At 43.3% G+C, this 19,513-nt stretch overlaps 8 protein-coding genes across 8 annotated transcripts; 7 read left to right on the top strand and 1 right to left on the bottom strand.

Moving 5' to 3' along the window:
• Positions 1–974: 974 nt before the first annotated feature.
• On the top strand, positions 975–1,891 carry LOC108065558 (putative uncharacterized protein DDB_G0274435). The gene is made up of 2 exons (XM_017153571.3): positions 975–1,095; positions 1,160–1,891. The coding sequence occupies exons 1-2, from the start codon at positions 1,041–1,043 to the stop codon at positions 1,822–1,824; spliced, it is 720 nt and encodes a 239-aa protein (XP_017009060.2). The 5' UTR covers positions 975–1,040; the 3' UTR covers positions 1,825–1,891.
• A 970-nt stretch (positions 1,892–2,861) lies between these two features.
• LOC108065475 (myotubularin-related protein DDB_G0290005-like) lies at positions 2,862–3,423 on the top strand. The gene is made up of 2 exons (XM_044396162.2): positions 2,862–2,916; positions 2,975–3,423. The coding sequence occupies exons 1-2, from the start codon at positions 2,862–2,864 to the stop codon at positions 3,421–3,423; spliced, it is 504 nt and encodes a 167-aa protein (XP_044252097.2).
• A 438-nt stretch (positions 3,424–3,861) lies between these two features.
• On the top strand, positions 3,862–4,679 carry LOC138913799 (MAP7 domain-containing protein 1-like). Its single transcript, XM_070218585.1, has 2 exons — positions 3,862–3,916; positions 3,991–4,679. Exons 1-2 carry the CDS (start codon positions 3,862–3,864, stop codon positions 4,677–4,679), a joined length of 744 nt encoding a protein of 247 aa, XP_070074686.1.
• A 2,476-nt stretch (positions 4,680–7,155) lies between these two features.
• LOC108065578 (putative uncharacterized protein DDB_G0274435) lies at positions 7,156–8,129 on the top strand. Its single transcript, XM_017153591.2, has 2 exons — positions 7,156–7,216; positions 7,294–8,129. Exons 1-2 carry the CDS (start codon positions 7,156–7,158, stop codon positions 8,127–8,129), a joined length of 897 nt encoding a protein of 298 aa, XP_017009080.2.
• A 544-nt stretch (positions 8,130–8,673) lies between these two features.
• Positions 8,674–9,828, bottom strand: LOC108065534 (C-type lectin domain family 4 member M-like). Its single transcript, XM_044396075.2, has 2 exons — positions 9,493–9,828; positions 8,674–9,435 (listed from the first exon to the last, which is right to left on the bottom strand). The coding sequence occupies exons 1-2, from the start codon at positions 9,802–9,804 to the stop codon at positions 8,767–8,769; spliced, it is 981 nt and encodes a 326-aa protein (XP_044252010.1). The 5' UTR covers positions 9,805–9,828; the 3' UTR covers positions 8,674–8,766.
• Positions 9,829–11,103: 1,275 nt separating this feature from the next.
• Positions 11,104–12,359, top strand: LOC108065537 (uncharacterized). Its single transcript, XM_017153545.3, has one exon. It carries the CDS (start codon positions 11,224–11,226, stop codon positions 12,193–12,195), a length of 972 nt encoding a protein of 323 aa, XP_017009034.2. The 5' UTR covers positions 11,104–11,223; the 3' UTR covers positions 12,196–12,359.
• Positions 12,360–13,391: 1,032 nt separating this feature from the next.
• Positions 13,392–13,881, top strand: LOC108065478 (uncharacterized). The gene has a single exon (XM_017153477.2). It carries the CDS (start codon positions 13,392–13,394, stop codon positions 13,878–13,880), a length of 489 nt encoding a protein of 162 aa, XP_017008966.2. The 3' UTR covers position 13,881.
• A 1,183-nt stretch (positions 13,882–15,064) lies between these two features.
• LOC108065511 ((3R)-3-hydroxyacyl-CoA dehydrogenase) lies at positions 15,065–16,413 on the top strand. The gene is made up of 2 exons (XM_017153516.3): positions 15,065–15,216; positions 15,275–16,413. The coding sequence occupies exons 1-2, from the start codon at positions 15,177–15,179 to the stop codon at positions 15,979–15,981; spliced, it is 747 nt and encodes a 248-aa protein (XP_017009005.2). The 5' UTR covers positions 15,065–15,176; the 3' UTR covers positions 15,982–16,413.
• Positions 16,414–19,513: the final 3,100 nt, after the last annotated feature.

Genomic DNA, 19,513 nt, shown 5'->3' with positions numbered 1-19,513 from the left:
TCATGGGTGATTTTTTGTTCCTAAGTTAGGATTTCCCATTTTGATGAAGAATGCCCTAGAAATCTTGAGGAACAATTCCTCTTGAGGAATTAGAAGATTAATATTTTAAGCAAATACTTTATTTAATATCCTAACAACATTTTATCGCTTCAAATCAGAAATTCCTCAGATACGAGTGTATGAGAACCAAATAACATATTTTTTATATGGTGGTTATTTATTTAACAAGAATGTTGTTTAATGGAATATTTTGAGATGCCTTGTAAGGCATCATAAGTGCAAATAATTATATAACGCTAAAAATCAAAATGCAAGTTACCTAAAGATAACTGAACCTTAAGTGGATACTACAAAAGTATTATTTTTATAACAAACGTAATATATTATTTCTTATTTATAGTCATTATTTCATTGCCAAATGTAGTAAGTCCCCAAAACTCTTTCGTTGGCAACCGTGCGAATTGGCACTCTTTCTACCAATCCGAAAGCCTTTCTTCGCAGAATTCTGCGTGGGGTCAGCGCTTCGGTGGTTCATTGACACCTCGCCTCCACTTTCGCCCTTTGGTACTGAGAATCGGAGAATCAGAGAACCTGAGATCAGAGAACCTGAGATCAGAATCGAATATGAATATGCAAATGCTGGCGATTCGCGAGCCGTATGCAAATGATTAGCGGCGATCGATCGGATGGTTTGGATGGGGTTGGGGTTACGGGTCAGCTCGCGATTATTTATGGCATTATGCAAAGCGCTTACAACGCCGAAAAAAGGTGGGCATATTCGGGGCCCTTTCTTCGTAGGCCCACTAAAAACCCAGAAACTAAATGATAAAACTAACTCCGTCCCTTTTTCTCGTTCGTTACAAGTGTTCTCCTCTCTCTTTTCCTCGCTGTCCACTCGCTGTAACCTCTTGTAACCCGAAAAGGCCCTTGGTTACATATAAATATGGCAGTTTGCGACCCAAGAAGTCAGTCACAGCAGCCCAGCCATCCAAGAGTTACTCAGAGATCCCAGCCCAGCTAAAGGATAACAATACCTCGAGATGCATCTGATGAAGGGACTTTTATTGGTGGTGTGCCTGGCGGCCTTTGCCAGCGGTGGGTGATCTCGAGTCCCCAAAAATATATATCTCTATAATATCTAATATTTATAAACCCACAGCCAAGCCCCAGCAGAACTTCCAGGTCTTCGGCCGCCAGCGGGATGAGCCCGCCGCCCAAGGACGCCTCAGCGCCACCCAGCTGACCGACCTGCTGAACAGCCTGAAGGGCAGCAGCACCAGCTCCACCACGGCCGCACCCACCACCACCACTGTGCCCAGCACCACCACGGTGACCACCTCGCCCACCGGACCCACCACCTCGACCGGCACCTCCACCAGCACCACCACGCCCACCACCACCTCGCCCACCGGCACCACCGCCCGCCAGCTGCAACCCATCGACGAGGAGAACGACGACGACGAGGAGGAGCAGGAGCAGCACTTCCAGCTGGAGGACCAGCACGACGACGACGAGGTGGAGGAGGTGCAGCACCACCAGGCCGCCCGCTCCCAGAGCAACCGCCGCCGCCAGGTGAACGCCCGCCGCCAGCGCCAGCGGCTGCAGCAGAAGCACCGCCGCCGCCAGCAGCAGCAGCGCCGCCGTCGCCAGCAGCAGCAGCAGAAGCGCCGCCAGCAGCAGAAGCGTCGCCAGCAGCAGCGCCGCCGCAGGCAGCAGCAGCAGAAGCGCCGCCAGCGCCGCAACCGCCGCAGCAACATGCGTCTGGTCAACCGCTTCCGCCAAGCCACCCCCAACCGCAACCGCGTCATCCGCGTTTCCGCCTAGGCGCACAGACCCCGGACTGCCTGGAAACCGATCTGTAATGATTCCGAATAAACTGCAATGATACAAAAGGTGCCCTTGAGTTTTTGGGGGGATGGGGATTAGGGAAATCGGGGTCACCACCACACAGATCTCCTTCCATGGATAATCAAAGCATCACTAAAACACTTAAGCCTATTTGAACAATAATAGAGGAACTTAAGATTGGTTAACTGAAACATTTCTTAAAGCAAGAAGAAATCGGGGTCACCACCCTACAGATCTCCTTCTATGGATCATTAACGCATCACTAAAATACCTAAGACTATTTGAACAATAATGGAAAAATTAAGGATTGATTAGCTCAAACATTTTTTATAGTAATAGGAAATCGGGGTCACCACCCCAAAACTCATCCTTCGTATCACTAAAAAAATTAGAAATATTTTTAAACTATCGAGGAACTAAACTAAACGCCGGAACTCCTTTAACGGATCACCAAATAAAAGTCGCGCAATTACAGATCTCGATTATTTCTTTTTAGATCATAATCAGGCTTACCACCCCCTTCATGGATCATTAAATATATAAGACATGGATCATTTTGATTATATCTCATGTTAATTGCAAATTCAATAGCACATTAATTTTTTCGAAATACTTACTAGTTTAACAATTTTATCCGATTTCTCATTAATATATTTTCTGTGTTGGCCCAACACATTCAAATATATTTGAATGTGAGAATTGGAATTCTTTCGCTGATTCTTAATGTGCTTCTCGGCAGGATTCACCGATTCTTTGATTCTCCGAACATCATTATGAATATAATTAATATATACGGTATTATGCAAAGTCTGTTATTTGAAGGGCTATAAAAAAGAAAGCTAATTTAGTGCATATTCCCCATTTACTTATCGTTCTTCGAAAATGTTCCTGCCTTTTTTTGGGTAAACCAATATAAATATGACCGTTCTTTACTCCCCGAATTTCAGTCACAGCAGCTCAGCCATCCAAGAGATATTTGAAGCTAGGGAAGGCTAAAGGAAGAATACCTCGAAATGCATTTGATGAGGGAATTAATAATGGTTGTGTGCCTGGCGACCTTTGCCAGCGGTGGGTAGCTCCTTAAGTTTTATATGTATGGTATTTTTGAACATTCTTTGCTTCGTAGCTTCCCCAAACTTTCGCATCCTTGGTCGCCAGCGGGAGGATTCCGCCCAGATCGCCTCAATTTTAAACGCCCTGGCTGAAAATGCAAATGCCCGTGCCCAAAGCACCACGGCGGCACCCACCACCACCACGGTGCCCAGCACCACCACCGTGACCAACTCGCCCTCCGGACCAACCACCTCGACCGGAACCTCCACCACCACCACCACACCCACCAACACTAGCCCCACAGGTAACGAAAAAGTCACTGCCCCCTTTAAACGCCGCTCAGTTGATCCGGAGGACTACGATGATATCGATCATCGTTTCCAGCTGGAGGATCCCTACGATGAGGAGGAGCAGCACCACCGGAAGCGGATGCAGCAGAAGAGGCGTCGGCAAAATCGCCAGAATCACAGATCCCAAAGGAGAAGACCGATTAGGAAACACATCATCCGTCGTTTAGCTTAGGACACCAATAAAAGAGAATAATTAAAAAGTAGTTTTAGCTGACTTTTAAATGGGTTGGGAAAAGAGATCAAGGGGACCAGTTACAACCCTAAAGCTATCTGAACTCCATTTATGGATCATACACTATTTGAAAAACATAGACTGATCGAAGCGATCACTTCCATATCAGCCAAACAATTAAAATATTGAACATAGCTTAAGGCCCCGTAGCTATAGCTAAGTTTAAGTTCGTCTGTACATTTTACATTATATATTATTGGGCTATTAGCCCAATATCTTTATCGTTTAATTATGCGCCCTTTCTTTCGTGTCAATGTATGGGAAGCCACTAGAATCCATATAAATATGCCCTGCCCTAAACCCTAGAAGTCAGTCATAGCAGCTCAGGCATCCAAGCTAATTTTGGGAACTAAGGAGCCATAGGATAAATACCTCGAGATGCATCTGATGAGGGAATTACTCATTTTTGTGAGCCTGACTGCCTTTGCCAGCGGTGGGTAGCCCATTGAGTTTTGTAAAAGAAGAAATCACTCTAAAAAGTATAACATACAATTTTTTAACCCGTAGCTTACCAACACTTTCGCATCCTTGGACGCCAGCGAGATGATTTCGCCGCCGAAGGACCCATTTTCTCCTCCAAGGTCTCCGTAATCCTAGAATCAATGGGTCGCAACAACAAAGCAGCAGCAGCACCTACCACCGCCGGCATTGAATCCTTTGTCACAACTTACCCTTCCCCTACATCCCCCACAACAAGCACAGATGCCTCCGCACCCACCTACACCGACTCCTCGCCCAGCCCCTCGCCCAGCCCCTCGCCCACCCCCTCGCCCTTCGCATCCACCGCACCCTCCGCACCCTCCGCACCCAGCACCCCCACCGACCCGTCCAGCCCCTCGCCCAGCCCCACGCCTGACAGTCTTCAGCAGCCCATCGATGAGCAGGAGGACGACGACGAGGAGGAGCCGGAACAGCAGGTGGAGCAGCACCACCAATTCCAGCTGGAGGATCAGCACGACGACGCCGAGGTGGAGGAGGTGCAGCACCACCAGAACAGCCGCCGCCGCCAGGCAAACGCCCGCCGCCAGCGCCAGCGGCTACAGCGGAAGTACCGCCGCCACAAGCAGCAGAAGCGTCGCCAGGAGCAGCGTCGTAAAAAACAGCAGACCCAGAATCGCAGGCTTAAAAACCGCCACAATCACAGATCCCAAAGAAGAAGCAAATATGGGAAGCGCATCATCCGCCGCCTAGCCTAGGATACTAAGAAAAAGAATAAATTCAAATGATACTACCTATACCTATCATCAAATATTTAAAAAAAAATTATTTATCGTATAAGCTAGCTAACAAGAAATTCAAAAATAGAAGGAAGAGTTTTCGAACCTATAAAGTATATATATACTCTTGATCAGGATCACTAGCCGAATATCTCGAGATCTCGGAAACTGTAAAAGCTAGAAAAAAGAATGCAGATTCTAGGGATTCCTGGGCAAGTATTTTTTATCGCGGTGCCACGCCCCCTTTAAAGACTACTAGCCCACTTTAACTCCCACAAACTCATGTATACCTCGCATGGTCAGTGGTAAATTGGTTAGCTGAGTAATATATAAATATATTTTGTGTGTATCTCAAAGCCCTCACTGATATAATATATGTATATTTCTTTTACTTAATAAATTTATTAATTTATTTATCTTTCACCGATTCCGAATGTCTTTCTTGGCAGGATTCTCAGTGATTTTCAGTGGATTCCGATCAGAACGAAATATAGAGATATATATATATAGAAATATAGACGACGAACGTTTCTTCACCGCCCAGATCTCCGCCGCCCTAAACGAAATGAATCAAAACATTGGCACCAATCCCACCTTCTCGCCCACAATCACCACCGTCATCCCAACAACCACCACCACCAGGAGAAGAAGTGCCGGAGACGTGGACCGGACCTCCAAACGACACTCAGTTGATCAGGAGGACGACGATGAGGAGGATCACAGTTTCCAGCTGGAGGATCTCTACGAAGACGAGAAGAGGAAGCGAATGCAGCAGAAGAAGCGTCGCCAGCAGCAGCGTCGTAGAAAACAGCAGGCCCAGAATCGCAGGCAGCTACAGAACCGCCAGAATCACAGATCCCAAAGGAGAAGCCCGAATAGGAATCGCATCATTCGGCGTTTAGCTTAGGGCGGGATTTTCCAGAAACTACAAATAATAAATGACAATGATGCAATAATTTTTCCAGATTTTTAAATGGGTGGGGAGATCATCCCTTTGTAGGTCGAAAATATATAATATATCTTAAAAACCATGTTTAAGGATCACCAAATACCCAAAGCTAATCGAAATGATCATGACCTTGAATAAAATACAGTTTTACAGTATTTCTAGTGGTTTATTAAATAGGCTGGGAAAAGATTATATATTATTATTATTATCAAACTAAAAATATCGACCTTCTTTAATATGCTCTTTTAAACAACAGGTATCCCTATATTTTAAATAATTAAATTTAAGTAAGAGCTATACAAGGCTATGGTTATTAAACCATTGTAAAATAAAAGATTATTTCCACTTGTAAATCTTTTTAATTTTTTAAAAGAGATATTTGTTTTTATCCAATTAATTTAAAAATCTCTGGAATAAATTAAAAAATAAATAAGGAAAGCATTAACGCTCACAAAATAATATTTTATATACCTATTTAATAAAAAAGATATATATATAAATAAAAGAAGTTTTCCCATTTGTAAATATTTTTAATTTTTAAAAAGAGATATTTTTGTTTTCCTTTAATTAATGTATGATTTCTGGAAAAATTTAAAAAATAAATAAGAAAATCATTTATGCATACAAAATTTAAGTTTTAAGAAATCTTCATTTTAATTTCGTACATTTTGTATATATTTCGTAACCATTCTAAAATAAAAGGTTATTCCCATTTGTAAATGCATATAATTTTCAAGAAGAGATATTTTTTTATTTAAAGAATATATAAGAAAAGAATTAATGCATACAAAATTTAGGTCGTTAGAAATTTTTATTTAAATTGTGTAAATATTTTTTACAAGGAAAGAATCAAAACTTTAATGGAAACTGTTTTACGTTCACAGTTTAAGAAAACAACATTTTTGGTATTATCCTTTATTAATTTTTTTTTTACTTCTACTACTTGTAGAAAAATTATTACGAGCTATAAAGACTCAAAATAAGCTTAGGCACTGTTTTGATATATGTTTCTTTGTTAATTGTTGTTCTACAAAATAAGCAGTTACACTCGATTATAATTCAATATTGATAGCACTCCATAACAGCCAAGTAACCAATGGTTAGGCCCAATATGTTTTCTAATCCGAATCGGTTTTTATCAATCACCCGCCAATTGATGCGAAATACTACAGCGAACTTTGGCGAAAAAATGTCGCACGGGTCAAACTAGTTCAACGATCGAACTGTCGAGCGGCCAACGAAATTTATGCAAAATCTTTAGCGAATGTGCAAATTTGCGAAAAAGAAATGATAATGAGAATTATGTTCGCGGAATGGTATCTGGGCTGTTTGGTTGTTGCTAGAACCGTAACTGGAGCGTTGGGTATATAACCCCGGCTGGCCGCTGGCAATATCACAGTCCACCGGCGACCTTCCCCCAGGCACAGTCCACAGTACCATCCCAAAGCCATCCAGTTTCGGTTCAGTTGAGGAAGTCAGGAACCCTATTAGGAAACCAATCCCAAGATGAAGTTCTTCTACGGAGCTCTGCTGGTGCTGGGCACAGCAATGATTGCCCAGGCGGCCGGTGAGTTCTGATCTCCAGAGATCTATTTCAGCCCGAAAAAAATGATTATATTAAATATATACCCTTCTATTCTCCAGTGGCCCGCTCCAACGATGAGACCGAGGAGGAGTCCGCCCAGCAGACCAAGTACCGCCTCTTCAAGCAGCCCGTGCAGATCGAGGCGCGCAGCTTGCAGCAGCTGATGGCCCTGAAGCAGCCCGCCTGCCCTCCGGCCAAGCCCACTGCCCCCACCACCACCACCACCGCGGGACCCACCACCACCACGGTGACGACCACGCCCACGGGACCCACCACCTCGACCGGCACCTCCACCACCACCACCACCCCCACCACGAGTGGAGCTGCCACTGGAACTGGTACTGGCACCTCTCGAATGATCAACCTCAACCACCCGGTGAACGAGGAGGACGAGGACGATGACGAGGAGTTGGCCCATGGCGAGGAGAAGTACCTCAAGGACCAGGAGGACGACGACGACCAGGAGGACGACGACAACGAGGACGATGGCTTCCAGCTGGTGGCCGCCAAGGCCCAAGGCTCCTCCTCCACCTCCGGCCTGCGCCGCCGCGGCTCCTCCTCCTCCTCCTCCTCCTCCAGCGGCAACCTGTCCAACAGCCAGCTGATGCGCGAGTTCGAGCTGCGCCGCCAGAAGGACCTGAACGAGCAGCTGCGCAAACAGCTGTCCGCCGCCCGCCGCCGCACCGTCCAGAGCCGCCGCCGCCAGCAGCAGAAGCGCCGCCAGAACCGCCGTCGCCAGCAGCAGAAGCGCCGCCGCCTGTCCCGCCGCAACCAGAAGCAGCGCCGCAACCAGAACCGCCGCCACCGCAACGCCAAGCGCCGCCAGCGCCGCAACAACCGCCTCAGCCGCCTGCGCCAGCGTCGCCGCCAGCGCCGCAACCGCAACCGCAACTGAGCGTTGACCCCATGACCCCCGAATGAACCCCTTGTTAATCGGATTCAATAAAGCGAATATATAACACAAAAAAAACAACAACGACTCTATCACTTCTCTGGGGGAACTTCCTAATATATCCCTTGTATCCTTTCAATTCTTTTATATCCAACATCTCATTGATATCCATAATATCCAAAATATTTATTTATCCACATCCATCATTTTTATTATAATTCATTAAATCCTTGATATCTATATCCATAATATCCATTTTATTCAATATCAGTTATATCAGTTAACCGCAACTGAACGATGACCCCATGACCCCCGAATGAACCCCTTGTCAATCGGATTCAATAAAGCGAATATATGTATAAAACAAAAAAAAAAAAACAACGACTCAATCACTTCTCTGGGGGAACTTCCTATTATATCCTTTCAATTCTTTTATATCCAACATCTCATTGATATCCATAATATCCAAAATATTTATTTATCCACATCCATCATTTTTATTATAATGCCCATACCCATCATATTCATTAAATCCATTTTATTCAATATCATCATTATCACTTGATATATTTTAATCATTTTTATATATTTTTTATGCATTTGAAGAGAAATATATAGCTTAACATTCCATTGCCTCTAATTACGTTTCATTATCCAATTGGCAAATAAAATACTTTTGATCACTACAATAGAACCTACGCATACTAATGTTATCCATCATAACGCAGATACCATTACTGTCGGGTTCTCCCCCCCACCACTTAAAAGCTGTAGCAGGCTTCCCGGAGGCCGTAGATATGAACTTTCCATCTTCCTTCAAATGCTTGATGCCAGTCCAGTACCAGCAACACACTCTATGAAGTTTCGGCATTATGGCTGCGAGTTCCTCTTGGGTTTTAAAATTCGCCAAATAGCCGCCCATTTCTCGACATGTTCCTGCAGCCTCATCCCAGGTTTTCTTAATATCATGTTCGATATAAAAATATCTAGATCCAATACGCTCAAATTTCGGATAATTGATCTTATAATAAATTGTGGAAGGGATTTCCAGAAGGGTTTTCTGAAAGGCCGATAGTTGGTTATTTAGCTCCAGAAGTTGGTTTTCAGTTTTGTTTTGAAGCTCCTTTAGTTGGGCCTCCATTTTGGTCACGAGCATCCGTAGTTGTCCCTCCGTTCCATTTAATCTCGCCTCAAAGAAATCAAAATGGGCTGTTTTCTGGTCCCCTAGCTTTTTATTTACCTCCAGAAGTTGGGCATCCATCTTGGTTTGCATGGATGTCTCCTGGTCTGTCATTTTGGCGAGAAGCAACTGAAATTGGTTCTTCATATCGGAATTTATCGCGATAAGTTTATCTTCCAGCTTAACCTGAACCACCAAAAGTTGTGCATCCAGTTTGGTTTGCATGGATTTCTTATGATTTTCCATTTTGTTAAGGACCAACTGAAATTCATTCTTGATTTGCGAATTCTTCAGGGATTCCACTCCTTGCTCAATCCGATCCAGCTTCACCTGGCTGTGGAAATTGTCGTCGATAAGAGGATGCAGTGCGGACAGGCAGAAGGCTCCACACTGATTTGGAGCATCGGTAAGTAGGCAGATGGAAGAATCATTATCCTGGAGGGCGCTCAAACGACCGAAGTAATTCAGGACGAAGAAGAAAGGCACGAAATATATCATTTCGATGTATTATTACTGCTCGAAGCGAACATTTAAAGCGTTCTGAAAATGATTCGACTTCTTGCTAGAAAGGAAACCTTAGGAATTGGTGATAGGGCGCCGAAGGCTGTCAACAACTTGTGTCAGCACTGATTAGAATTAGAATTATAGGAAGAGTCAACAACCTGCATATGCTGATTTCAGTGTTTTTGCATGCGATCTATCTCTACTGTACAGTAAAGCCGATAAAGACGAAGTCGCTGGAAATTGGTTTTAGATAACTGCCATTAGATTACTGCAAGTAAATAAAATAATATAAATATTAGAGAGCACTATAGTCGAGGGGCTTCACTACCAGAGATGGAGGGAGATGGAGGTATGGAAGATACAAAGCGACACCTAGCGGCCAAGTCTTTCATTGCTCATAACTTTAAAAAAAATGGTCCAATGTAAACCGTTTTTGGATGTGTATATGGGTAATGATAAACGAAACATATCTTATTTACACTTTTACAAAATCTTAAAAATTTAAAACAGAATTGGGCAGAATTCCAATATTTTTAAATTATATCATATTAAGATATTTTGTTGAGATAACTTCAAAAAAATATATTAAGTCATGTTGCTAAAAAAATTCTCTGATGTCTTCTCTTTCTGTGAAAAATCTAAATTCAAAGAAATTAGTAATCTTCATCCTACTTTTTATAGATTTTTTGAAATATATTTCACATATTTCTGAGCTAGATTGAATGATTATAAATAATATTTATTGCCATTAGTCAATTTTTTAACCCCCTAAAAACTATTATTATTTTCTACATATTCAAAATATATATAATATACATTGAAACCCGTGAGGCGCAAGTTGCGGCACTTTGTGGGTCACTTTCGCAGGCTGTTGTGGGCCACCTTCGACCCATGGGCTTCAATTAGAAATCAATTTGAATGGATTTTCACTTTTTTCAGCCCACTCCAGCGAGAGCCCAAGGCGCTGCAGAGACCAGAGAATCCGAATACGAAATCAGAGATCAGAAATCAGAAATCAGAAATCATAAACCGAAAACCCGAAACCCAAACCGAAACCCAGGCGTTCCGCTTGGTAGAAAAGCCCATGGGATGACCGGCAGAATGATGACGGCGGAGAATTTGGAGAATATGAACAATATAGCTGGCAGCGATCTGCCGCAAATCAATTGAATTTCAATTGTGTACACAGTTTTACCGTTTTGGCACTTACGATCGATTTGCATTCCAATGGATTTGCCGGGACTATAAAAGCGCTCGCTGCCGGCCGATAAAGTATCAGAGCCTGATTGTCCAGCCAACGGCGAGCAACAGAAAGTCACATTTTGGTCCACCCGAAAAGTTCTCTTCTCTAGCCAAGTAGAGTAGTTTCCAAGGAAGATCTAAAGAAAAATCTCGAGAAATCTTAAAACCAAAATGAAGCTGTACTTAGCCTACGCAATCCTTTTGGCCAGCTGCCTGCTGTTCGCACAGGCGGCTCCCGAGAAGAAGAACAGCCTGGCGCAGAAGTCGCGTCAGGCGGAGCAGGCTGATGCCAAGCTGGGTGGAGTGGCCGGATCATCATCCTCTTCCCCAGCTGGAGCCAAGGATCCCTCCAGCGGGCGGCTGTTCCTCAAGAAGTTCCTGACCTTCAAGAACCTGTTCAGCAGCAGCAACCAGCCGGTGATCCCGATCATCATCACGGGCGCCGGCACAGGAACGACCACGGGAACGACCTCGCCCACCTCGCCCACGGTGACGGTGACCTCGACGGGCACCATTCCCTCGGCCACGGGCACCATCACCACCTCGCCGACCACCACCTCGCCCACCACCACCTCCACGGGCCGACGCACGGTGATCAAGGGCGCCCGCTACGGCAGCCAGGACCAGGAGGAGCAGGAGCAGGGGGAGCTGGAGGACCAGAAGGACCAGGAGCAGGCGGAGGACCAGGAACTGGACCAGGCCGCCCAGATGCCCGCCCAGGCCTATCCCGCCGACCTGATGGACGAGCAGGCTCTGCAGGCCGCTTTGGCTGCCGGCGCCCAGGAGTACGAGGTGGTGACCACCGACCACGAGCTGCAGGGCACCGGAGGCTCCTCCGCCGAGGGCGCGAAGGCCACCCAGTCGAACAGCAACACGATTAGTTTGAGGCGCAAGGGCGCCCGCCGCGGCCAGGTGATCAGCGTCCGCATTCCGCCCCGGTACCGCCGCTACTTCAAGAACGGCCAGAAGGTGATGCTCAACACCGGCAGTCGTCCGGGCTCCAAGCGCCGCGTCGTCCGCAAGCGGGTGCCCGCCAAGAAGGTCAACAAGGGCAACAAGCAGAACAACCGGCGGCGCAACGGCAACAAGAAGAACCGTCGCAACCGCAACAAGAACCGCCGCAACCGCCTGACCGCCGTCTAGGGATCGCGATCGAGGGACTTCCACGATATCCGACTTCACGACTTCGGGGGATCCGGATTCGATTCCGGCCATCCACACGAGCATGAGCATTTTTTTTTTCTAATTTATTGTAGCCTAACTTGCGACCGCCACACTTCCTGCGGCAGGATATACCATTAATAAAGCCCTTTCAAAAGTAATACAGCTGTTTTATTACCTATTCTTAAATAATTCATAGAACAAATAATATAAGTGAAAGTACATAAAATTCCAATAGCAATCCTTTCTTCTAAAAAAGTAAAATATTAAATCTTTAACAATTCTGAAAATAAAATAACATCTCTTTATTCTACAACCCTTTCTCATTATACAATTAAATTCTTTGCATAACACACTTTAAGAAATTAGAAAAAGAAATTAAGAAAGATTTTTGTTTATAAAATGTCCCAATTGCATTTTAACATTTAAAAAAATTTGTAGTAAAACAGTGTAAAAATAAACGAAAAAACCAAAAAAAAAATTTTAATGAACAATTCTGAGCTTTAAGAAAGTAAAAGTCAACTTCATAAATTATACAGATTACAGAAAAAATTTTTATTAAAATGGTGCAACCAGCAGCAAACAATTTAACTAAACAAATTAATAAAGGTCGCAAGGAAATCGTGCGTAAAACAAAAATATTATAAAATACATAAAAATTAAAGCTCTAAAATTATGTAAAAGAGCTACGCCCATACAAAAAAGTAATCTAATTTATTGCACAAACTTTCGACCTTAATAACTTTTTAAAGAAAATATAATGTTCTAATTTAAAAATGAAAATAAATAAATAACCCAATTCCGACAAGGCCTATAAACCATATAAACTTTCAATCAAAGCTAGATAAAATATATATTCTCCCATAAACTACAAATAGTTCACATACGTTTTTAACCCACATTTGGGCACATCATCCATAAGATCTGGGGTCACAGCGATCAAGTACCCGGCCAGAGATCAGCGATCGTTGATCTCCAGAAGCAAAAAAAAAAAGAACACTAGCACAATATCTTGTGGCCAGTCTCCTTTATGGGCATAGAAGTAGAATCGGGCAAAAAGTGCGTACTTGACCCACATTTCTGCCCAGAGATCGGCAAAGAGATCAGATCGTGACGAATGATGGGGCACATTTTTTCGGGTATTTAAGCGGCCGTTTGGCCCGCGGCAATGGACAAACATGGCTGGACAGCTGCACAGATTTCTGATCGTACTGATCGCCGCCTCGGTCTGGGCCCCTTCGATTCCTGAGATCTCTGCCAAGAGCTGTGGATCGCGGCTCCAGTTGCGATCCCAGAACGATGCCATCGATCTCAGTCGGCTGAGCGAGAAGCAGCTGCAGCAGCTCCTCCAGCAACTGGCCACCTTGCAGACCCAGAACCCCAAGGAGGAAGATGGCGATCCGTCGGAGGAGGACGAAGATGCAGGGGAGGATAGGGATCAGGAACTGGAGGACCCCGAGAACGATCATCGCGGGGGCAGTCGTCCGTGGAACCGGGTGCAGAGGATCATCCGGCGGCAGCTGGTGAAGATACCCAAGAGATATCTCAAGAAGTTCCTCAGGCAGTTCGGATTGGCCAGGAGTGCAGGATATGACGGATATGTCGGAGTCAGGAGCACCGATATGCAGCCCCAGCTGAAGGAGTACTACCTGATACCCCTGCAGTGAAATATATGAAGGGGAAACGCACACACAACTTGGATTTCGTAGCAGTCTTTTGGGCTTTAAAAGATGACTAAGTATTGGTTGGCTTGGAACCTTAGCTTTAGAATGAAGAAAATAATTTTTAAAAATTCCACAGTTGTAAAACATTAACCTTAATGTTATTTGAAGAGTACATTTAATTTAAGAGAATTTTTTTATAATATATATATTATTTTTATAATATTTTGTATATTTTGTACACTGAATATATTTTGCTTTAGTCAAATGTCTCGACTATCAAATACTCATTAATCACTTAACTTTTTAATGAGTGGTCCGATTAAAAACTCGAGATATAAGTGAATGCACGGACATCCCAAAAAAGAGCTAAAACATAAAATGTCCAGGTTTAAATGCCAATGTTAGGTCAAAAACTAATATTTTTTTTTGTTAAAAATTGAGAACTCGTCGTTTGGTAAAAATTTTAATTTTTTTTTGGTTTTTTTGCTGTAAATTTGCCAAAAATGGTCCTATACCAAAAATACAAACTGTTTGAATTAGATAACAAAATAATAAATAAATCCATGACACTTTCCAGGTGATCTTGAAAAAATAAAATTTTCGCAAATTTCCTATTTTTTTTATAAGGGGGTACATCATGGCTTTTTACGAAAAAAGGCAAAAAAATAAAATGTCCAGGTTTAAAAACCAATCGATGGGAAATTTAATTACGAGTTCAGAAAGGTATGACAATCCATATTTGGATTAATATTTCCATTGTTACGGTAAAAAACGAATTCACGAAATTTGGTAAAAATTTAAATTGTTGTCTTTTTGTTTTTTGCTGTAACTTGCCCAAAAATGGTCGTACACCAAAAATACATACTGTTTTGAACAGATAACAAAATAATAAATAAATCCATGACACTTAATAATTAATTTAAAACTGTGAACAAAACTTGAATCTTATCCGGCTAGCGCAATATCAAATAAATAGATTAAAAAATACAAATCTTAGTAATTACATACTTCTCCTTTTAAAAGAAGACCAAGCCTAAAACTATGTTTGAAAAATAAATGTTTGAAGAGCTTTGCATGATCTTTGTTCTTAATTATCTAGTTATGGTTCCACCGCAAAGCTCTGACAACGATCGTGGGCTGTAGCTTTCCACCACTTATGTTTAGTATATGTATAGCTTATCAGCTTTTGCACAGCTGTTTTGTTGGCCGGCGATAATTTAGTGAGATTATATAGTTGTCACACGACGTTCAGGGGGAAAACAAGTGTTTACCGAGCTATTTGTGGACCAGAAGCCGAGAATGTCAGGAGTGCTAGCCGGAAAAGTGGCCCTGGTGACAGGTGGGTGTGTACCAAAAGTTCCAGGAAAAATGATATATAATCAAATATTAAATTTAAGGTGCCGGTTCGGGAATCGGAAGAGCCACCTGCCGCCTTTTGGCCAGGGATGGGGCCAAGGTGATCGCCGCGGATCGCAATCTCCAGGCGGCCCAGGAAACCGCCCAGGAACTGGGCTCCGATCGCTCGGCCGCCCTCGAGGTGGACGTCTCCTCCGCCCAGAGTGTCCAATCCTCGGTGGCCGAGGCGCTCAAGAAGTTCCAGCAGGCGCCCAGCATTGTGGTCAACTCGGCCGGGATCACTCGCGATGGCTATCTGCTGAAGATGCCCGAGAGGGACTACGATGACGTGTACGGGGTGAATCTGAAGGGCACCTTCCTGGTCACCCAGGCCTTTGCCAAGGCCATGATCGAGCAGAAATTAGAGAACGGCAGCATTGTGAACCTCTCGAGCATCGTGGCCAAGATGAACAACGTGGGCCAGGCCAACTATGCGGCCACCAAGGCCGGCGTCATCTCCTTCACGGAAGTGGCCTCCAAGGAGTTCGGCAAGTTCGGCATCCGGGTCAACTGCATCCTGCCCGGCTACATAGACACGCCCATGGTGGCGGTGGTCCCCGATTCGGTGAAGCAGCAGGTGGTGCAGCGCTGTCCGCTGGGCAGACTGGGCCAGCCGGAGGAGATCGCCGAGGTCATCGCCTTCCTGGCCTCCCCCCAGTCGTCCTACGTCAACGGGGCCGCCATCGAGGTCACCGGGGGCCTTAAGTGAGATCGGTAAATCAGGAGATCCATACATATACATAAACCATCTCTTATAACTCGACAGTTAAATTCCTGTGGGTAAGAACAATTGTTTACAGCTGTTTTCAGCGAGTTATGAAAGGTGGTTTGTGTATTTTTATAGGGGTGGGGCCACAGAACATTGCATTTACTTGTCCAGCCAGCCGATAAAGTTTGTTCCTAAATATACGTAGCAATTTCAACAGGTGGTTTTTATTATTTTTTTTGACTAAAATCTTATTATATATAATCTATATTATCTCAGTTTTCCTACATATTAAGAACTATCAAATTAAATCCAAAAACATGTTCTTCAATCAGAACTTTGACCTTATACCTGTTGCTCTTGTCTCCAAAATGAAATAACGCCATCTATGGGTGATCTTTGTGTTGAATTGCAGAGCTTTTTAGACCATCGATATAATTAATTAACATAATTAAAGAAAAATATATATAAGCCTTAAAAATAGCTTATTTTAGTTACTTTATTAAAATATAATATTATTAATATACTAACTATACTAAATACGCTAAGTTCATATTGGTATAAATAAAACATAAGTTTTATGAAGAATCCTAAAAGTATGCCAATAAAATTACAAATATGAAGTAACGTTCAGTTTTTATGTTAGTTTAAAAGTCAGATCTATTGGGAATTTCGTAATCCAACTCTTAACGATGTATGACAATCTAAATTTCGATCATTATTATTTTTATTTGTTTGCCAAAAATACATTTTTTTTACTAACAACCTAATAGATTAATGGCCGACGCTATCCGGATAATGAAAAAGAATCACAGCTATTTTTTTAAAGACCCCTAGAAGTATTCCTAAAAAAAAAAAATAAAAAAAAAACACCATGTTCAAATATTTGTGGCATAACCATTTACTTGATTGATTATCCTTATCTGCATGGTGTGTACTCACATTCGATCAGCAGTTGGGAATCAGAAATCTATGCTCTACTTGGCGAAACCACCGCGATATCCCATTCCCATTTCCATTCCCATTTCGATTGACCACAAAAGGACCATCGAAGTGGGAAATGGAATGTGCGACACGGCTTGTTGTGGTTTATCGGCGGGCCTTTTGGGTGGCTATTTGGTATTTGGACCCACCGAAATGTACAATATTAATATATTTCACAATTCCCCAGCTGCTAATTAACTCAGTCGCTCACACACACACGCACACAGTCGCACGGGGAGATATATGCATGTCACATGTACATATGTGTTTGAGTGGTTCGGGGTGTTTTGGGGTGGTTTTGGGTGGTTTGGGGCCTCGGTTTTCCGCCTCTGTGGTCGTGCGTGCAATTTAAATAATGAAGACATTTTATTAATTCAAGAAATTCAACTCTCCCATACTGGCCACGCACACAGAGACACAAAGGCACCCACACACACATAGAGCAGCAATTACAGTGGCCACCCGACATTAAGCAACCTCCAACCACCGACACCACCGCATAAAGGCGCACACAAAACTTGCCAGCCATTTTGGGGTTAGGGTCGACGGGCGGAAAAACCACCCACCGAACCACCCAACCACCAGCTGCTAGCTGGTGCGTTTCCCATTTCCTTTGGTTTTTAGTGCATAGTGAAAAACAAAACATTTGCTAATCATATGAAGCGACCCTGGGCTGCCGCTCTTTTTATGCACTCAAAAAAATAAGTATATTTTTAGACCTTTCAAAAATAAGGGAAATTATATATTAATCACTTTTATACAGTTTACTTGTGAATAAATTAACATGAACTATTATTTCATATATCACTATAAAATTGAAGCAATGATTGTTTTGGGTATATTTTCAAAATATGCCAAAAAAACCTAGAATATAAAAATAGTTAAAAAATATTATAGGTAAATTCCTGGAAGGATATATAAAATACCTATTTTTTAAGAATATTACAAATAAATTATAAACAACTAGGCTACCTATTTATTAAGGGTGTACAGTAATTTCTATAGTTTTAAATAAGCTAGTAATAACCAAAAATAAATTTTAATAAAGTATTTATAAATTAAATTGTAATTAAAGAACTTATTTTTTTTTACTTTACTTTTTTTCTCTTTCTTAAAACGAACTAGGTCTATGATTTCTCCGAGTGCAGTCAACCACCTGTCCCTGTCGCTCCTTCGACCACTCTCTTTGTAGCAATTAACAACGCAGTGCGACACAAGCGGCGACGACAAGCCAACACTTGAGCCATAAACCAGCCCAACACGACCCCCGGAACGACCCCAAAAAACCCGAACCCCAAAGCCCCGAGTCCCCATAACCCATAACCCTCAAGCTCCCACCCCCCGCCACCGAAAAAACCCTCGACTTCGGAGCGACCAGCGCTTTGGCACTTGCCATATCTCATGTTAATGAAATCGTAACTCTTCGGGCGCCTCGTGTCCGTTTTTTGTGCCACCTCCAGTCCTGTTCGAAAGCAAAAAACAAAAAAAGAAGGCATCCAAAAAGGAGCCGAGGGAGCCGAAAGCCCGAAAGGATGTTGCATCGCCGAGTGATTAACGCGCCGGCAGAACTCCGCACGACTTCACGGACAATGGGAATTGGAGTTCCTGGAGGCGGCGCCGCAGAACTTGGCCAATTGTCAACGAGTTGGGCTCAGAAAGTGGCGAAAAATATCCCAAAGAATTTTTCTATGCAAGCAAAAAATGTGTAAAATATTCGTAAGGGATCTTGAAAAATATTAAAAAAAATATGTAGTTACATACAATTCGTTAAAATATTGTATTGTTATTTATTCGTTTATTATTATTTTTTATATATATTTATTTTGATTTTTACTCAAGACTTTTAAATGGTTTTTAGTCCCGGGAACTTTTCTAAATTTAAATAATATTAACAATATAATTAATCAAATTTGTATTGGGTTAACTTTAATTTAAAGCGATAGCCCAGGGGTACATTTTCCAGAAAGGGTCCTCAAAAGAAGTGCAACTAATGTCAGGTGCTCTAGCTTTACTTTCACCAGTCTCTTGACATTTGCCGACTCACGTTAGTTTCAGTTTTCGAGAGTTTCCTCTTCGCTTTTCCAATGAAAAAAAAAAACGCTAATTAACACAGCCAACCGCAATTGCAACTTCCTTCTGGCTAAGTGCACGTATGTTCGAGCCACCCCCCGAGCCACCCGAAGCACCCCACCACCCCCAGAAACCCCCACAACCACCGCCCCCAGCGAGCCACGTGTGACAGCGAGGGTCGTTCGGTGACAAAGGGCAACTAATTTAGTTTAATGGGCGTCGTGCGCGACTTTGTTGCCCACAGCCGCAGAATTTCTTGCGGCCAACACTTGCCTCAAGGGGCGGCGAAAAAGGGTCCTGAAAGGGGTAAGGGGAGGGGGAGGGGGTAGTGAAAGGGGTCAGGGGCCAGTGGGTGGATCGGTGGGTGGATGGGCGGTTGGGCCACCCTTACGCACTCTCATTAAGCATTTTTAGTCGAGCTTAGCGAGCCGTTTGTTTGCACTGTCAACTTCACAACTCTGGTCAACGGCACTGAAAAAAA

This window comes from Drosophila takahashii, chromosome X (genome assembly GCF_030179915.1).
Source record: "Drosophila takahashii strain IR98-3 E-12201 chromosome X, DtakHiC1v2, whole genome shotgun sequence".
In the NCBI taxonomy this organism is placed as follows: Eukaryota; Metazoa; Arthropoda; class Insecta; order Diptera; family Drosophilidae; genus Drosophila; species Drosophila takahashii.
Note: the sequence above shows the minus strand (reverse complement) of the source record. Positions and strands in the feature narration are given on the sequence as shown.

What these genes read in the sequence shown, in the direction of transcription:
- LOC108065558 (XM_017153571.3), top strand. Translation starts at nt 1,041, where the DNA reads ATGCATCTGATGAAGGGACTTTTATTGGTGGTGTGCCTGGCGGCCTTT. An exon ending in CCTGGCGGCCTTTGCCAGCG is followed by an intron (nt 1,096 to 1,159) that starts GTGGGTGATCTC and finishes ATAAACCCACAG; the next exon opens with CCAAGCCCCAGCAGAACTTC.
- LOC108065578 (XM_017153591.2), top strand. Translation starts at nt 7,156, where the DNA reads ATGAAGTTCTTCTACGGAGCTCTGCTGGTGCTGGGCACAGCAATGATT. An exon ending in AATGATTGCCCAGGCGGCCG is followed by an intron (nt 7,217 to 7,293) that starts GTGAGTTCTGAT and finishes TCTATTCTCCAG; the next exon opens with TGGCCCGCTCCAACGATGAG.
- LOC108065511 (XM_017153516.3), top strand. Translation starts at nt 15,177, where the DNA reads ATGTCAGGAGTGCTAGCCGGAAAAGTGGCCCTGGTGACAG. An exon ending in AAAAGTGGCCCTGGTGACAG is followed by an intron (nt 15,217 to 15,274) that starts GTGGGTGTGTAC and finishes ATTAAATTTAAG; the next exon opens with GTGCCGGTTCGGGAATCGGA.
- LOC108065478 (XM_017153477.2), top strand. Translation starts at nt 13,392, where the DNA reads ATGGCTGGACAGCTGCACAGATTTCTGATCGTACTGATCGCCGCCTCG.
- LOC108065537 (XM_017153545.3), top strand. Translation starts at nt 11,224, where the DNA reads ATGAAGCTGTACTTAGCCTACGCAATCCTTTTGGCCAGCTGCCTGCTG.
- LOC138913799 (XM_070218585.1), top strand. Translation starts at nt 3,862, where the DNA reads ATGCATCTGATGAGGGAATTACTCATTTTTGTGAGCCTGACTGCCTTT. An exon ending in CCTGACTGCCTTTGCCAGCG is followed by an intron (nt 3,917 to 3,990) that starts GTGGGTAGCCCA and finishes TTTAACCCGTAG; the next exon opens with CTTACCAACACTTTCGCATC.
- LOC108065534 (XM_044396075.2), bottom strand. Translation starts at nt 9,804, where the DNA reads ATGATATATTTCGTGCCTTTCTTCTTCGTCCTGAATTACTTCGGTCGT. An exon ending in CACAACTTTTGGTGGTTCAG is followed by an intron (nt 9,436 to 9,492) that starts GTTAAGCTGGAA and finishes AACCAATTTCAG; the next exon opens with TTGCTTCTCGCCAAAATGAC.
- LOC108065475 (XM_044396162.2), top strand. Translation starts at nt 2,862, where the DNA reads ATGCATTTGATGAGGGAATTAATAATGGTTGTGTGCCTGGCGACCTTT. An exon ending in CCTGGCGACCTTTGCCAGCG is followed by an intron (nt 2,917 to 2,974) that starts GTGGGTAGCTCC and finishes TTTGCTTCGTAG; the next exon opens with CTTCCCCAAACTTTCGCATC.